Source organism: Planococcus citri, chromosome 1 (genome assembly GCF_950023065.1).
Source record: "Planococcus citri chromosome 1, ihPlaCitr1.1, whole genome shotgun sequence".
Lineage (NCBI taxonomy): Eukaryota > Metazoa > Arthropoda > Insecta > Hemiptera > Pseudococcidae > Planococcus > Planococcus citri.
This window is the reverse complement of record NC_088677.1, coordinates 41,459,082-41,474,870: the sequence shown is the minus strand read 5'-3', so window position 1 is coordinate 41,474,870 and position 15,789 is coordinate 41,459,082. Positions and strand designations below refer to the sequence as shown.

Below are 15,789 nucleotides of genomic sequence, written 5' to 3'. Positions count from 1 at the left end.
GTTCTGAGTTGATGATGAGAAATTGCAAATTGAGAATGATTTGATTTGAGTAAGTTTTACTAATAATAAAATTATTATTAAGGAATTAATACATTAATCAACCTTATTATCATTTATTTTTATAATTTATTAATATTTTATTTAAATGTTGTTTTAAATTTTTATTTTTATTATTTAAAATTCTGAAAAAAAAATAAAAAAAATAAAAAGTAATCAACGGAAACGATAACAGGAACGTTTCATGCGCCGACAGCGGCCTTGCGTTTTCTTTCTTCAAATTTCAAAATATTTTCATTTTCCCATTCCCTCACTCCACTGATAAGATAAAAAATTTTAAATTCAAAAATGTTTCCATTAATGTAAATTTCATCATGTAAGTAAAATTTTGAGTTTTCATTAATCTACCGTGCAAAGTAAGATGAAAAATCTGAGATTCATGAAACATATTTTTTTCTACCACGATGATGCTAATGATTAAATGCTTTTTACGTCGTCAAAATTTAATTTCTTACAAATGTTTTCGCACAACTAAATTGTTTTTGTGCAATGGATCGCCGACTGCTCTTTCTCCTTGTAATTTTTTCATTCACTTCCATTTCTTTCGGTAATTATCATCAATAAATAATGATTCGAGTTCTTATGGTGATCGTTTCAGGTAGCAGCAGATCTTTAGCTATCTCCCAAAAGTGTTTTTGCAGCAGTCCTAGATTTTCTTTTGAAATGAATAATCCTGGTAAGTGCTAGATACTTGTTTTACTTATATGAACCAACTTTACTTGAACAATAAATAACATAATCTTTTTTCATTGCAGCTAGAACTACTACCGTCGTTTTGGAAAATTTTTACGTTCAAGTTGCGAATTATTATAAAAATCCTTCTTTTAAGTTGACTAAAAAGTTTTCCAAAAGTAATAACGGGTTGTGGGCATGTAACATCGCTGTAAACTGGCCTATACAGAAGGAATTTTACGCTGAAGAATCGAAAAAAACTGAAGCAGCTCGAGTTGCATCATATCTCGCTCTTGAATGGCTTAAAGTAATCTGTCTACACAATACATATTCAAACTAAACACGCGTAAACGTAGCGTTGGTCGCCTCCAACTGGTAATTGCATGTACCTAATTGATTCTGTGTGTTACAGAGCCAAGATAAAGTTGGAGAAGATGGGAGACCTTTATTGGTTACTGAGCTAGATCCTTTTGTGAATTTAGATTTAGATGCTACCTTCATCAACTCGATCAAAGAGTTAACAAATGAATTTAATGAGGTAATATTGAATTTTAATTCAGTTTTTAGCTTTGATAAAATTTATATATTTAGCACTTTTTATTCACGTTTTCATTTAGGAAATAAATCCGTTATTTGAAGAAATTGCTGGAAGACACGAAGAAATGAAAATATGCTTTGATGGTAAATTATTTCAAAGACTTTTTCTTGACTTAAATTAGAATTTATTTTATCGATTTTTTTTTAAATTTCCAGATGATTGCGTTCCTAAAAATTTCAACATTTGTGAAGACGAATTACAATTGCGTAACAAAATTTTGTACAATAAGTTCCAAGAAATCCCACCTGTGTCACCTCTTCCTATTGATTTGTTGAAGTAATTATGCGTGTTTGCATTTGTTGTTGTTGTTTTTTGTATACATAATAATGTAGGTAGTTTAAAATGTGAATTCATCATTATGTCTGTTTTTCTAGAGATGAAATTATAGATACCGTTACGAAAAATCAAGTTGTTGTAATCAAGGGTCATACCGGATCAGGAAAAACCACGAGAGTTCCTCAAATAATTTTCAATCATTATATTGAGCAAAATAAGGGAACTGAGTGTAATATTGTGGTAACACAGCCAAGACGTATTAGTGCTACTTCTTTAGCTAGTAGAATTGCATTCGAAAGAGATGAATTGGTGAGTTTAATGCAGAAAATGATTTTTTTTTTAAAAAAAAGCATCTGCTATTGTATTTGTTTTTTTTTCAGCTTGGACAAAGTATTGGGTATCATGTCAGATTCAACGTGAATTATCCTAATAAACCTGGTTCAGTCGTATTCGTTTCAACGGGAATTCTGCTTCAGCGGATGTTAATCGATCCAGGTACACATTTTCTTCAGTGTAAAAATTATATTCTCACATGTAGGTACATGGATATTGTAACTGTATCTAGAATTTTATTTTATTTTTTCTTAAATTATTTTAGATTTAAACGGAGTATCTCATGTTATTGTTGATGAAGCTCACGAACGAGATATGAACATAGATTTATTGCTACTTTTATTGAAAGAATTAATCGAAAGAAATAATGATATTCGCGTCATTATAATGAGTGCTACTATAAATCCAGAGATATTTCAAAAATATTTCAACAACTGTCCTTTAATATCGGTTCCTGGACTAATGTATAATGTGGATACATTTTATATTAATGTAAGGATATTATGGTTATGTATATTTATTTACTTACGTAGTGTGTATTTATTCCCCATTTAAACTTTTCCTCAGGATATTATGACAAACACCTATTTTCAAAACGATTGCTACGAATGGGATGCTGTGGATATTGATGATAACCTTATTTTAGATGTAGTCAATTGGATCCATTGTAACAAAGGACCTGGTGCTATTTTGGTTTTCTTACCTGGATGGTCCGACATTTCAAAAATGCAAGCTGTACTGCAAGAAAATCAAGATTTACTTGTAGTCGTTGCTCATTCAAAATTGAAAATTGAGCAACAGCAATTGATATTTCACCCTCCTTCGGCTGGGAAGCGAAAAGTAATTTTAGCTACAAATATAGCAGAATCTAGTATAACCATTCCCGATGTGGTTTATGTAATTGACTCTGGCATCGTTAAAGAAACAGGGTAAGTTTGAGCATTTTTGTTTTTTTGATAAAATTTGTTTACCTGCTTTTCTAATTGTTACAATGATTATTTTATCGATTGCTTTGATTATAGAAATTATAATGGTATTTCTGGATTAACTAATACTTGGGTGTCAAAAGCGGTTGCTGATCAAAGAAAGGGACGTGCGGGAAGAATAAAAGAAGGCGAATGTTACCGTTTGTATTCCAAAGAAAAGTATGACTCATTTGAACAATATCCCATCGCAGAAGTGATGCGTACTCCTTTAGAAAAATTGATTGTTTCCTTAAAAGTACAAAATTTCGTTTAGAAAAAAAAAGTAAATAGATAATAAAAGGTCCAAATTCAATTTTAATGTCTCACTCAGACTTACAGGAGCGATCGACCATGGAATACGCTTTGCAAATTTCCCGAACCTCCTCCAAGTAATTCTGTTGCTGAGGCTGTCACCTACCTTCAAGGAATTAATGTACTCGATGCTGAAGAAAATTTAACCATGTTGGGAAAACGAATTTCTACGTTTGCTTTACATCCTGCGCTATCTGTTGCGTTGGTGTATTCTGTATTTTTCGAGTATGTTCTGTTTTAATGTTATAATTTCATATATGTACTCTTGTATTTATTACACGTTTTTTTTGTAGCTGTGTTGACCCAATGTTATTAATCACCTCGTTCCTCAACGGAGATGCTACGTTCTTCGATGTCAATGTACGGAGTAGCAAAAGACGTTTAGTATTATCTGAATACCATTCAACTAATGATAACATTGCTGTGTATAATTTTTATCAAGAATGGAAAAAACGGACTGACAAATTTATTTCGTCGTCTAATCAATACGGATTAAACAATAAATCAATGGAAAATTTCGAACGTAAGGATGATCTTTTTAAATTATGTATTCGGATTTCAACGTACAAACTTTTTTTTTCACGCAGGTATTTTGAAACTCAACGCGAATTATCTACAAACGGCTCATTTAATAAAAGCTGAAGAAGTAGTGAATTTGGAAACTGAAGAAGAAAACGAGAATACCCTCAATTTTATCGCTCCTATTTTTCTGGCCAGTACCGCTAAATTGGCTGTGAACTCCAAACCATACTTTGCTAACGGAAAAGTTAATCATTATTTGACTACTCTGTACGGTTTTGTTGTTACAATTTTGCCATTTTAATTGGTTATCGTTACTCTATTTTCTGTTACTGGTCTTCTTTTGTTCGAATAGGGAAGGACTCAAAGTGCAGATTTCCAGCGATAGCGTGAATTTCAAAAATCCACAACTTTCTTCGCCGTTTTTAACCTTTTATAATATGAATACAACTGATGGATTTCTCAGAGTATATGATACCGCTCCAGTTTCTGCGATTGCTGTTCTCATTTTTTGTCCTTACATACCGCAAATTGTAAGTGAAATTGTGTAAAATAATTTATTTTGAGGTCTCTTGTATGCATCATTTCGTTTTCAATTTTCAGTATAATTCGGAAATTCCAGAATCGGTTACTGTAGCATATCCAAATATTGGATTACAAATTTCTGCAAAGACAGAGTAAGTTTTGATAACGTAAAACTTTCTGTGCTTATTGCAGGAACGTATTTTTATTTTACACATTGTTCTGTGACACAGGGCGTTCAATGCTTTGCTACATTTGCGTGATTTAACCTGGAGATCTGCTGACTTCTTTATCCATTTCTACAATGCCAAAAGTCCAGAGTTGGAATTGATTCAAGATTTCAGAAAAAAACTTCGAAATGTTTTAAGTACATTGATGTGATGAACTAAATTCGTGTAGTGATGATAATTTAACATTTCATGGTAAATGTTTATGTTTTACTAAATTCACATCTATCGATATTCTTCAGCGTCGAGCGTCGAGCCGGAGAATTAAACTGATGAATGTACTTACTGTCATTCACAACATCGCTGTGTTACGTATCTTTCATAATTTTCCGACTTCAATGTGATTATTATTACTTGTTGCAATCTAACGAAGTAAACAAATCATTTAGAGTAACTTTATACTTTATTCGTACTCGAACATGATAGAAAATTACGAGAAGGTATTATGAAATGTTTTAATAAATACAGGGTTCTATTTTAAAGGTAAAATGCACAGATATATAACAAATTCAAAAAGAAACATGACTCAAGTTACTATACAAGAATGTGATGAGACAAAATACTTGTAAGTGTTTACTTTGTTGCCGGCATCATACTCATTTGAGGATTCGTCAACAAAGGATTTCGCATTTGTGCCATTTGCCCCATTGGTGGTGGAATTGGCATCATCATCGGAGGTACTGGTCCAGAACGCACAACCTGAGGTATTGGTGGAACCATCATTCCAACACCAGGAGGTGGCATACCAGGGAGCGGTGGTGCCATCATAGCTTGAGGCATTCCCGGTGGCATTCCCATTGGAGGCATCGGAGGTAACCCCGGAGGAACTGCTAACGATGCCGGAGGAGGAATCGCAACCCCTTTTTGATTCGAAAACGGATTCGCCGCTATCTTACCTGCTTTATATAAAGCAGTTGTAGCATCAATTAGTTGTTGGGCCTGATCTTCCATCCATTTCTGATAGTAGAACTTGACATTATCTTTATGTTTTCTTCCTTGACAGTGGGTTTTACGAACAGATGGCGAGTCATGAGTAAGATATGTATCGCAATAATCGCAGTAATACTTTGGCATCGCGAATTTTCAAAGGTGAAACTTGAGCTTGATGAGATTATTGATCAAGTGATATCGGCTGATATGAATACAGTACTTCAAGTACCACCGATTATGGTTAAAGTTTATTCAAATCACAATTTCCATTTCTAGCATCAGTACGAAATAGACAATTAAAATTAAAATTATACTAGAATATTCATATTCGATATCGATAAGATTTGTTTATCACCAAATTCTGCCCGAACTCGGTTTCTCTCTCTCTCTCTCTGGATTTCAAAAAAAAAAAGTAAACAACATGCATCTTCATACTCATTCATACATCGAGGTTGGGCGAAGCAAAGCAAAACAGAAGAAAGAATGGGTCTAAATTGTGAACTAGATAGGATTTGTGAATTAATTTGTGAACAATATTTTGTTTTCGCATAATGCAACAAATTTCATTCATAATTGGAAAAATATAATTTGTGTTTATATTTACTTTGATGGTTTTGTAAGAACTTTTGCCGAAAGCGAACAATGATGAAAATAAAATTAAAAAAAGGTCGACTCACTTCAGCAGATGAAGAGTTTAGTGAGAGAGCCAATACCACCTATAGTAAAAGGCCTGAGCGCTATTTTGTGACGTCATCACTAATAGATAGTATGTACTCCGATAACGCTATAGAAATGAATGAAATATTAATGCACTAGAACGAAATAAATACTGAGAACATTTTATTTTGCGTTTTGAATCACATTCTGATACTTAATAATCAATTTGAGATCAAGAGGGAATGATTTGAATGGAAAAATAAGTAAATATAAGCTCATAATCAACACTGTTTTTATCATTAAAGATGAGAACTATACACTCCTTTATGATCTAATTTCTAAAAGAATATCAAGAAAAACTCTGGAGGATGACAGCTGACAATAAGGAATATAGCAAAGAAGTACAACACATACAAATTATTGTAAATATTACCGAATATAGGCGAACATAATCTCCAACTCAAAGACTAAGGTATACAAAACGATCACCAAACATTGCATACATGACGGAGATTTCTCTCGAAATTCTTTGCAAACATTGTATTTATGCCTGTTGAAATCCATCCTAAGTATTTTGGAATTTAAAGCTGCTTCAATTAGTTTGAGATACTGATGATTTCTTGTTTAATATCCATTATCCATCATAGCAGCTTTAGCATGGCTGGTCTAAGAAGTAGATTTGAAAATTAAAATGTATTGTAGATTTTTCTCCAACTTGATGCGATTGCATTGTTCACTAACTACTTATTTCATTACAACATCATTCCGGTACAACACACTAGTACACATTAATTTTCATTTTAATCTACAGTTTACATCACTATTCATTCAAATTACACAACACAAAGGAGTCGCAAAAAATTCATTTTTGTACACAAATCAAATAAACCAACACCATCTGTAATTGAAAACATCAGTACCACATTACTAGAACACATTTTATGACAAATATTAATTGAATTTCATAATTTAAATAACTTTTTTAACGAAAGTTTTACTCAATTTCACGAATTCGCCATTTAAACATACGTTAAAATTCAAATGGTAAACACTAAAGTTCTAGATTAGGGAAGTATACGCATACGCCATTTTGGTTCGACACAACGGATGTAAACAACATTAGAACGTATGTACGCATACAATCTTAGGTGTAAAAAATGCAATTTTTTCGATTGTTCGCGGGTTCGGGTGAATTTTTAAGTAGTTTCCAGCTAAAGACAATGAAATTTCCTATCGATTGATGTTAAATTTTTGTTATTTCGCGCAAAATTGACGATTTTCTGAATACTTATATTATCCGATTTTTTCATACTATATGTGTCAACTTTAAACTAAAAATACTCGAAATCTTCAGTGAACACACAGGTATTTTAATATAGCAAAATGTTCGTAATTTCTTCGTCTTTAAAATGAGTGTTTATCGAAAGCTCTACATGCAACCGTTCAAAAGTTGTAGAAGTTTAAAGTTGCGAAAACAATGCAAAAACCAACCGCGGATGGTAAGTATTGAACTTTGAACTAGAATTACTCAAAATTTTCAACGAACACTATAATGTTCTGGATTTACGTAAATGCGAATAAACTGGATTCACCAACAAACGTTGTATTTTACATTTCATTTAAAATACATACTTCGATTAATTAAAATATAATAAAACATAATCGTCAATAACGTGTTCATAATACACGAACGTTAATTCGAAAAACTCGCAGTGTTACCAACGTTAAAACACTACAATCTTCCCCCTTTTTTAATTGAGTTCACGACATAATCATTAAGCTTCTTCGGAGGATTAATTTGTCTCCGAGGTCTGGCTGAAACTATGGCAGGTTCCGGTGATCGTGTTGTACCGGCGATTGCTTTGGCAGAAAGGGAAACGCGTTCCGGTGTCTGAGAAATGTCGACGCTTCTGTGATCGTTTGGTATCGGTTCATCCTCCTCGGTTGGCTGATGAAATTCTCGTAGATGTGCGCTATTTCGAACATATAATCTTCCATCTTTCTCAACAGTCACTTTACTACCCTGTGACTCTTTGACTGTGCCTGGATTAGGGTCGAAGGTTGACGTCAGCTTACCAGTGTCTGTACTTTTAACCAGTACTTTGGTGCCTTCGATGAACGGCTCTCTAGACTCTGCACCTCGATGAGAATCAGCATATAGTTTCCCTTTGAACTTATTCAAATTATCGCGATCTCTAACATCCGAATCTAGCATCAGCTTCTGACGAATACTAGGTATTTTATCTCTGGGAGAGTATTTGAACAACATATCTGCCGGAGATATACCCGTTGTCGCATTAGGAGTTGTACGTTGCATTAACAGGAATTTATACAGTTCTTCTCGCCAGTCCCGTTGTTCTATTTGTGCCGTTTTGAGTATTTTCACCAGTGATCTGTTCTGTCGTTCGATTTCACCATTACTCTGTGGCCAAAATGGAATGCTGAAGTGAGGTTGAACACCATGAAGCGAGTAGAATTCCAAAAGTTCATCTGATTTATTTTGAGGTGCGTTATCGCTGATTATTATTAATGGTATTCCATAGCGAGCGAAAATTTCTTGAAAACTAGCGATGATAAATTTAGAGTTAATACTCTTCGTGATTTTTATTTCGTAGAACCGAGAATAATTATCGATAATGGCGAATATATAATCTCCGGAGGGAAGAGGGCCGAGAAAATCGTATGAAAGTTGCTCCCATGGAGCTTCCGGCAACGTTCTACGTGTCATTGGTTCGGTTGGGAGGGTAGAGGATACTGCTTGGCATGCGACACAGAGTTTTACAGCTGATTCGGCATCTTTGTGCATGTTTGGCCACCAAACTTTTGTACGTAATCTTTCCTTGGTTTTAACAATTCCCGGATGTCCTTCGTGAGCCAATTTAACTACATCTTTTCGCAATGTTGTTGGAATAACCAAGCGATCGCCTCGTAATACCATGCCATTCCATACTGCCAACTCATTTGCAACAGCTCGATATGCCATAGGAAGACTGTCCGTAGCTCCTGCTTGAATACATGCAATGACCAATTTTAACTCCTCATCCACGATAGATTCGTCTATAATTTTCTGTAATGGTATGGCTTTAGGTGCGTTGATTTTAGCGATGTGTAAGATTTGAGACTCTACTCGATCAGTTGATGATGATGGCGTGTTGATAATTAATCGAGATAATGGATCGGCGATGTTGTTTTTTCCACTTTTGTGTACAAGCTCGTAATCGAACGTCTGTAGTCTTAAACTCCATCGTTGAATTCGTGAGTTTTGTTGAAATTTACCAGGCGCGAACAGAAATTTGACTGGCTGGTTGTCTGTGATTAATTTAAAGCGTTTTCCGAGAAGATAAAACTGAAATCGTTCCACACCCCATACCAGGGCATATGCTTCTTTCTCCAATTGAGAATAACGTTTTTCAACCTCCGTTAGGCTCTTGCTGGCAAATTCGATAGGTCGTGGTTCTCCGTTGGATATTTGAACTAATACTGCACCAAGAGCATTAGGTCCGGCATCACAATAAAGGTGCGTTTCAAGATCTGTGTTGAAATGGTGCAAACACGTAATATTTACCAACGCTTCTTTTAGGGTATTGAATGCTCGAATCTGGTCTTTTCCCCATTCGAACTTTGCGTTTTTTCTCAGAAGTTTTCGGAGTGGTTCGGTTTTCTCACTGTACATCGGTATGAATTTAGCAACGAAGTTAATAAGTCCGAGGAAACTATGTAATTCGTCTTTCGTTACTGGAGCTCTGAAATTTTCGATCTTTAAGATTTTATCAGGTTGTATTAAAATACCTTGACATGTGATTCGATATCCAATAAAATCAATCTCTGTGGCAAAAAAAACACATTTTTTATAGTTCAGAGTAAGACCATTTGACTCAAGCAGATCCAGCACTTCGATGAGAAGTGCTCGGAGTTCTTCTGGATTAGTAGCAAACAGGAAAATATCGTCTAGAAAATTAACCGCACGTTTCCTCCTAAGAATTCGTTCAAGTACACTTTGGAATTCGTTTGGAGCTGATGTAATGCCGAAAAATAGTCGAGTGTATCGGAATAAACCCCTATGGGTGATAAACGTAGAAATGTGTCGAAACTTCTTCTTCATCACGAATTGGTTATATGCGCAATTCATGTCTAGTTTAGCGAACACTTTAGCTTTACGGATCTTTGGCCGGATATCATCCATGGTTGGGAACGGATAATGTTGTGTTTCGATGGCTTCATTCGCATCACGCATATCAACGCAAATGCGTGTTTTATCACCACGTAAAGAAATAACAATATTTGAAACCCAAGTTGATGGTTCGTTGACAGGTTCGATGATGTCGTTTTTTAGCAGGTTGTCTAGTTCAGCATCCACTTTATGTTGTAAATTCACCGGAATTGGTCGAAGTTTTTGTCGTTTGGGTTGCACTGCATCATTTATTTTCAGCTCCACCTCATAGTTCTTTAATTTACCGATACCTTGAAATACTGGACGAGTTTCACTGATAACGTTATCACTCTGAATAAAATTGACTGGTGCCATGAGCTTTATTACGTTGAGTTGCATGAGTGTGTCTCTACCGAGCAGGGCTGTTGCACCTTCATTTTCAATAACAACAAATTTGGCATTGCACGAACTATCTCCATATGAAATTTTAGCAACGAATGTACCCGCGATCTTGAGTGGTGAAGTCTGAGCGTAAGCGATAAGTTTCTTATCAGTTTCGGATGCCGGTGTTTGTGAAATCACTTTTATATGTTTCGATTTTAAAATATTCCAGTCTTCTTTCGGAATTAAATTATCATCCGCACCGGAGTCAATGATAAATCCTTGCACCACTCCTCCTACGTCACAGTGAAATTCATTTTTTCTCACTTTTGAGGTAACTGTGAACACGTAGTTATCATCATCGGAGGATTCGTTCTCGTTGTCTTTTTGTTCAACTAAATTAACTGATTTTGTTGTATTAATCGCGGAACCACTTGTTCTTTTACTTGCGTTATAACTCCTTTTACGACATGCCGACTTGAAATGCCCAATTTTATGACAATAATTGCACTCTTTGTCCTTTGCCGGACATTTTTCATCTTGAGCTGTATGGGTGGTAGCTCCACATCGATAACAAGCATTCTGACTAGCGTTTGTGTTCTGACTAGCATATTGGCGATTTGATGTACGAACCCTAGGAGTGTGTATTCGATTGATCGTGCTCGTTGAACTAGCTTCTTCAGCTACAGCTTGGGCTTGGGGTTGGGGTAGATGATATGCTGACATCTGTGACGTGACTGCTTCTCGACTTTTGGCTTTCTTTAGAATATACGAAACTGTAAGAACATCTTGACTTAAATATTTCTCACGTAAGTTCGGGTCAGTGCAACCATCTATAACTTGTTCACATATTGCTGCGTCTACGTTATCAAATTCACATTTTGCGGCTTGTCGACGTAGTCTATTGATAAACATTTCGGTACTTTCACCTGGCTGTTGCTTACATTGACGTAAAACGTGTCGTTCATAATTACTGTTGAATTTTGGCACGAAGAATTGGTCGAGCAGGTCAATGGTATGGCTATATTTTGTTTTACCTTGAGGTACGACATCGTGATTCGGAATTGCGTAGAATATGTCTTGCAGGTCCATACCGCCTAAACTGAGAATTGTAGCTTGTTTCTGATCATCGGATGTAATATTCTTAGCTATCAGGTAAAGATCTACTGCTCGCTTCCATCGGAGCCACTCTGATGAAGCTGAAGTCGAATGTACGTCGAATGCTCGCACTGGGGCGTTATCTGCCGACTGCGCCATTATAATGTTCTGGATTTACGTAAATGCGAATAAACTGGATTCACCAACAAACGTTGTATTTTACATTTCATTTAAAATACATACTTCGATTAATTAAAATATAATAAAACATAATCGTCAATAACGTGTTCATAATACACGAACGTTAATTCGAAAAACTCGCAGTGTTACCAACGTTAAAACACTACAAACACATAGGTATATTAATACAGCAAAACGTTCGTTATTTTATCTTTTTTAAAATGGGTCTTTACCGAAAGCTCTACCTTCTACCGTTCAAAAATTCTTGAAGATCAAAGTTGCGGAAAATGTTCTACAATCAACACTAAGTGACTGATAACAGTGATAACACAATTTGAACACTTTCCGCAACTTTGATCTTCAAGAATTTTTGAACGGTAGAAGGTAGAGCTTTCGGTAAAGACCCATTTTAAAAAGGATAAAATAACGAACGTTTTGCTGTATTAATATACCTATGTGTTCGTTGAAAATTTTGAGTAATTCTAGTTCAAAGTTCAATACTTACCATCCGCGGTTGGTTTTTGCATTGTTTTCGCAACTTTAAACTTCTACAACTTTTGAACGGTTGCATGTAAAGCTTTCGATAAACGCCCATTTTAAAGACGATGAAATTACGAACATTTTGATATATTAAAATACCTGTGTGTTCACTGAAGATTTTGAGTATTTTTAGTTTAAAATTGACACATATAGTATGAAAAAATCGGGTAATAGAAGTATTCATAAAATCGTCAATTTTTCGCGAAATAACAAAAATTTAACATCAATCGATAGGAAATTTCATTGTCTTTAGCTTGAAACTACTTAAAAATTCACCTGAACCCGCGAACAATCGAAAAAATTGCATTTTTTACTCGTAAGATTGTATACATACATACGCTCTGATGTTGTTTACATCCGTTGTGTCGAACCAAAATGGCGTATGCGTATACTTCCCTAATCTAGAACTTTAGTAAACACAATCGAGTCATCTACTTGTGGTGACGTCAGAGCTGATAAGAATTCAGCGCTCAGGCCTTTTACTATAGGTGGTATTGAGAGAGCTCACGTATGACGTTACATACCTTTTTCACATTATAGACTTGGAAAATTATCCACGCGAAAAATTTCCAAATTTGCGATATGTGGAGTTGCCGATACCAGCCGATGACGTTTGTGTACGTGTAAGCTAGAAATTTGTATTTTTGGACAAGTTGTGTGATTGTGAAGTCAGTGAAGTGATCATCAATACATCCGTATATTTCCTCAGCATGGAGTAAAGTATCTTGTTTCTTCAATAATTGAGTCATTTTATTAATTCGAATTAGCCATGGCAGACTTGGGAGAAATTGTTAAAGAAGCTGTGTCTAATGCTACTCAAAATGCTACGGAAACTGTCGGCAAAAAAACTCCGGCGACGATGGAAGGAATGGCTGTTGCATATGGAAGTTTAGTAGTGATGGCTGTATTTCCTGTATTTTTCGGTGCTGTAAGATCGGTCAAGTTCCATAAAGTAAAACTTCAGAAAGAAAAGGTAATACAAATTCATGTTCTTTATGTTTGTATGTTAGTTTTTCTACCTATATTCTTATTCATTTTATGATTTTTCGTAACGTAGACAACTGGACAAGCTTCTGATAAGATGAGTTACTCCGATGCTGCTATGTTTCCGTTCTTGGCTAGTGGGACATTACTTGTGTTGTATACCATTTTCAAAGTACATACGATCAGTGATATATCAATCAGAAGAAAATTATACGTATGCATTGAAAAATCGCCATTGTTTGATTTTTTCTTTCAATTTTTCGTTTCAGGTATTCTCGAAAGAAGATTTGAATCGTATTATTACTGCTTACTTTTATTGTTTGGGAGTGTTCGCTTTATGTCATTTATTGAGGTAATTATATGACGTGTTACATGCTTGTTCGATTTCTCCTTACTTCTGCGTATTTTATCACAACGTTATACTTTTAGTCCACTGATTGCAAAATTGATACCGGGATCAATTGAAAACGTATCTTATCGTCTCAAGTTCACCAAGGGGACTGGCAGAACACGAGTTAATAGTATTGATTATTCATTCACTACACATGATGTGATTTGTTTAGTGTTTTGTAGTCTTCTAGGATTATGGTATTTGATACAAAAGGTAATTTTTATAAATTGTAACCAATTTCCTTCTTCGAAATGTGAAACTAATGCGTGACGTTTTTATATTTTTAGCATTGGATCGCTAATAATCTTTTTGGAATCGCGTTCGCCATAAACGGCGTTGAAATGCTGTTATTGAATAACATGTCTACAGGATGTATCTTATTGGGAGGATTATTCATTTACGATATATTTTGGGTATTTTACACGGACGTTATGGTAACGGTGGCCAAATCTTTTGAAGCTCCTATCAAGTGTTAGTATTTTATTCTTAATGCGCGCACTGCAGTCAAAAATATCTTACGAGTATTGTGTTATTTTTGCAGTGGTCTTCCCTCAAGATTTTCTAGAAAACGGAATCTCTGCTAGTAATTTTGCCATGTTAGGTCTCGGAGATATTGTTGTACCTGGAATTTTCATCGCTTTGTTGTTACGTTTTGATCATAGGTGAGTGCAAAATAATCTTGATATTGAGTAGGTAGTAGGTACCTACTCGCAATAAAATATTAAACGTTTGAATTTATTCTTTTAGCTTGAATCGAAAAAGAAATACGTACTTTAATGCTTCATTTTTCGCTTACGTATTGGGACTGTCAGTTACAATTTTTGTAATGCATATGTTCAAACATGCTCAACCGGCTTTACTGTATCTGGTGCCCGCTTGTCTTGGTATTCCTACCCTGATTGCATTAATTAATGGCGATATCTCAGCGTTGTTCAAGTAAATAAATCAATTTACCATTTTGTTAATATGAGAAGTTCGTGGCAAAATATCAAACGTATCAATTTACAGATATGAGGATTTACCGAAGCAACCTGAAAATGAAAAAACTGGCAAGGAAAAGAAGAATAAAAACCAAGGAGATAGTAAATCAAATTCACAGGCTCCTGAAGTGAAAAATGCTTCGAACAATGTTTCTAAAAAGAAATCTCAAAATTCTGTATCCCCGAAAGACAAAAAGAAAAAATAATTACGTTTTTGAATGTATGACAATAACTGATGCTGGTTATCTATCGACAAATATCTCTTAAAATCAATGTTCAGTTTGGTTGAAGTGCTTCCGCGAAGACATGATTTGACGGTATAATCGGACACTGGAGCATGAACGAATTTCTTAAGAAGAAAAAGATTGTTTTCGGTTATGTTAAGTGTTGTTTCATTTTTTGTAAATATTTATTACATTTTGTATTTTATTTGTAATTTTGTTTCTATAATTACCTTTTGTTTTGTTTTGTTCACTTTATTTTGTGTAAAGTATTTTGTGCTTCTTTTCGTGTCAAGTCGAATGTGCTTGATAAAAACTTCCATTTTTCAAATAGCTTCCATCTAATCACAAAAGTTTAAATTTGATATCTCTGTTCCTGAGTATGCTTATTTTATCGTTTGAATTATATTTAATTTTAATTGGAAAATCGTTTATGTGTATTTTGATTGATGAATGTATTGAATTGTAATGTTACCTTTATAAAAATGTTGAAATTTCTCATGAAGTCAACTGTATAATTTGACGAGGTATGAATTTTTTAGATTAATTTTTCCAAGACTGTTACATATGTGTATTTAGCATTTTTTGTATTGTCATCAATGACTTAATCGATGCTTTTAAGCTGCTAAAATTGAATTTATCAACGCGTCGCCACGTTGTCTCGGGCAACTTGAAACAAATCATAATTATTTTAAGCGTTTTCATTTACTAGGTAACTTTACCTATAAATATTCTGTACGCGAGCTCTTCCGATGCCGGCCTGTACTTCGGAAGTTAATAAAATTGTGATTTTTAA

The 15,789-nt window shown here is 34.6% G+C and overlaps 4 protein-coding genes across 5 annotated transcripts; 2 read left to right on the top strand and 2 right to left on the bottom strand.

The window, feature by feature from the left end:
* The first annotated feature begins 249 nt into the window (after positions 1 to 249).
* On the top strand, positions 250 to 4,875 carry LOC135831976 (ATP-dependent RNA helicase DHX30-like). 2 transcript variants are annotated; one of them, XM_065344884.1, is made up of 17 exons: positions 250 to 373; positions 656 to 733; positions 813 to 1,036; positions 1,142 to 1,267; positions 1,347 to 1,410; positions 1,483 to 1,603; positions 1,702 to 1,912; positions 1,984 to 2,098; positions 2,202 to 2,428; positions 2,504 to 2,865; positions 2,959 to 3,157; positions 3,233 to 3,438; positions 3,507 to 3,736; positions 3,801 to 4,002; positions 4,088 to 4,265; positions 4,336 to 4,409; positions 4,488 to 4,875. In XM_065344884.1, exons 2-17 carry the CDS (start codon positions 721 to 723, stop codon positions 4,633 to 4,635), a joined length of 2,700 nt encoding a protein of 899 aa, XP_065200956.1. In that variant the 5' UTR covers positions 250 to 373; positions 656 to 720; the 3' UTR covers positions 4,636 to 4,875. The 2 variants fall into 2 exon arrangements, with proteins under 2 accessions (XP_065200956.1, XP_065200955.1); XM_065344883.1 differs by having other exon boundaries at positions 310 to 573.
* A 47-nt stretch (positions 4,876 to 4,922) lies between these two features.
* LOC135831979 (U1 small nuclear ribonucleoprotein C-like) lies at positions 4,923 to 5,810 on the bottom strand. Its single transcript, XM_065344886.1, has one exon. It carries the CDS (start codon positions 5,553 to 5,555, stop codon positions 5,055 to 5,057), a length of 501 nt encoding a protein of 166 aa, XP_065200958.1. The 5' UTR covers positions 5,556 to 5,810; the 3' UTR covers positions 4,923 to 5,054.
* Positions 5,811 to 7,800: 1,990 nt separating this feature from the next.
* On the bottom strand, positions 7,801 to 11,856 carry LOC135834770 (uncharacterized protein K02A2.6-like). The gene has a single exon (XM_065348742.1). The coding sequence runs from the start codon at positions 11,854 to 11,856 to the stop codon at positions 7,801 to 7,803; it is 4,056 nt and encodes a 1,351-aa protein (XP_065204814.1).
* A 1,081-nt stretch (positions 11,857 to 12,937) lies between these two features.
* LOC135831977 (minor histocompatibility antigen H13) lies at positions 12,938 to 15,789 on the top strand. Its single transcript, XM_065344885.1, has 8 exons — positions 12,938 to 13,390; positions 13,475 to 13,573; positions 13,671 to 13,753; positions 13,831 to 14,005; positions 14,080 to 14,263; positions 14,334 to 14,454; positions 14,540 to 14,728; positions 14,801 to 15,789. The coding sequence occupies exons 1-8, from the start codon at positions 13,187 to 13,189 to the stop codon at positions 14,976 to 14,978; spliced, it is 1,233 nt and encodes a 410-aa protein (XP_065200957.1). The 5' UTR covers positions 12,938 to 13,186; the 3' UTR covers positions 14,979 to 15,789.

Bases quoted from the DNA above. Each gene is read 5' to 3' on its own strand.
- LOC135831976 (XM_065344883.1), top strand. From the start codon at position 462: ATGATGCTAATGATTAAATGCTTTTTACGTCGTCAAAATTTAATTTCT. The intron at 574-655 runs GTAATTTTTTCA...TGATCGTTTCAG, and splicing joins GCCGACTGCTCTTTCTCCTT to GTAGCAGCAGATCTTTAGCT. The intron at 2,866-2,958 runs GTAAGTTTGAGC...CTTTGATTATAG, and splicing joins GGCATCGTTAAAGAAACAGG to AAATTATAATGGTATTTCTG.
- LOC135831977 (XM_065344885.1), top strand. From the start codon at position 13,187: ATGGCAGACTTGGGAGAAATTGTTAAAGAAGCTGTGTCTAATGCTACT. The intron at 13,754-13,830 runs GTAATTATATGA...TTATACTTTTAG, and splicing joins GCTTTATGTCATTTATTGAG to TCCACTGATTGCAAAATTGA. The intron at 14,729-14,800 runs GTAAATAAATCA...ATCAATTTACAG, and splicing joins GATATCTCAGCGTTGTTCAA to ATATGAGGATTTACCGAAGC.
- LOC135831979 (XM_065344886.1), bottom strand. From the start codon at position 5,555: ATGCCAAAGTATTACTGCGATTATTGCGATACATATCTTACTCATGAC.
- LOC135834770 (XM_065348742.1), bottom strand. From the start codon at position 11,856: ATGGCGCAGTCGGCAGATAACGCCCCAGTGCGAGCATTCGACGTACAT.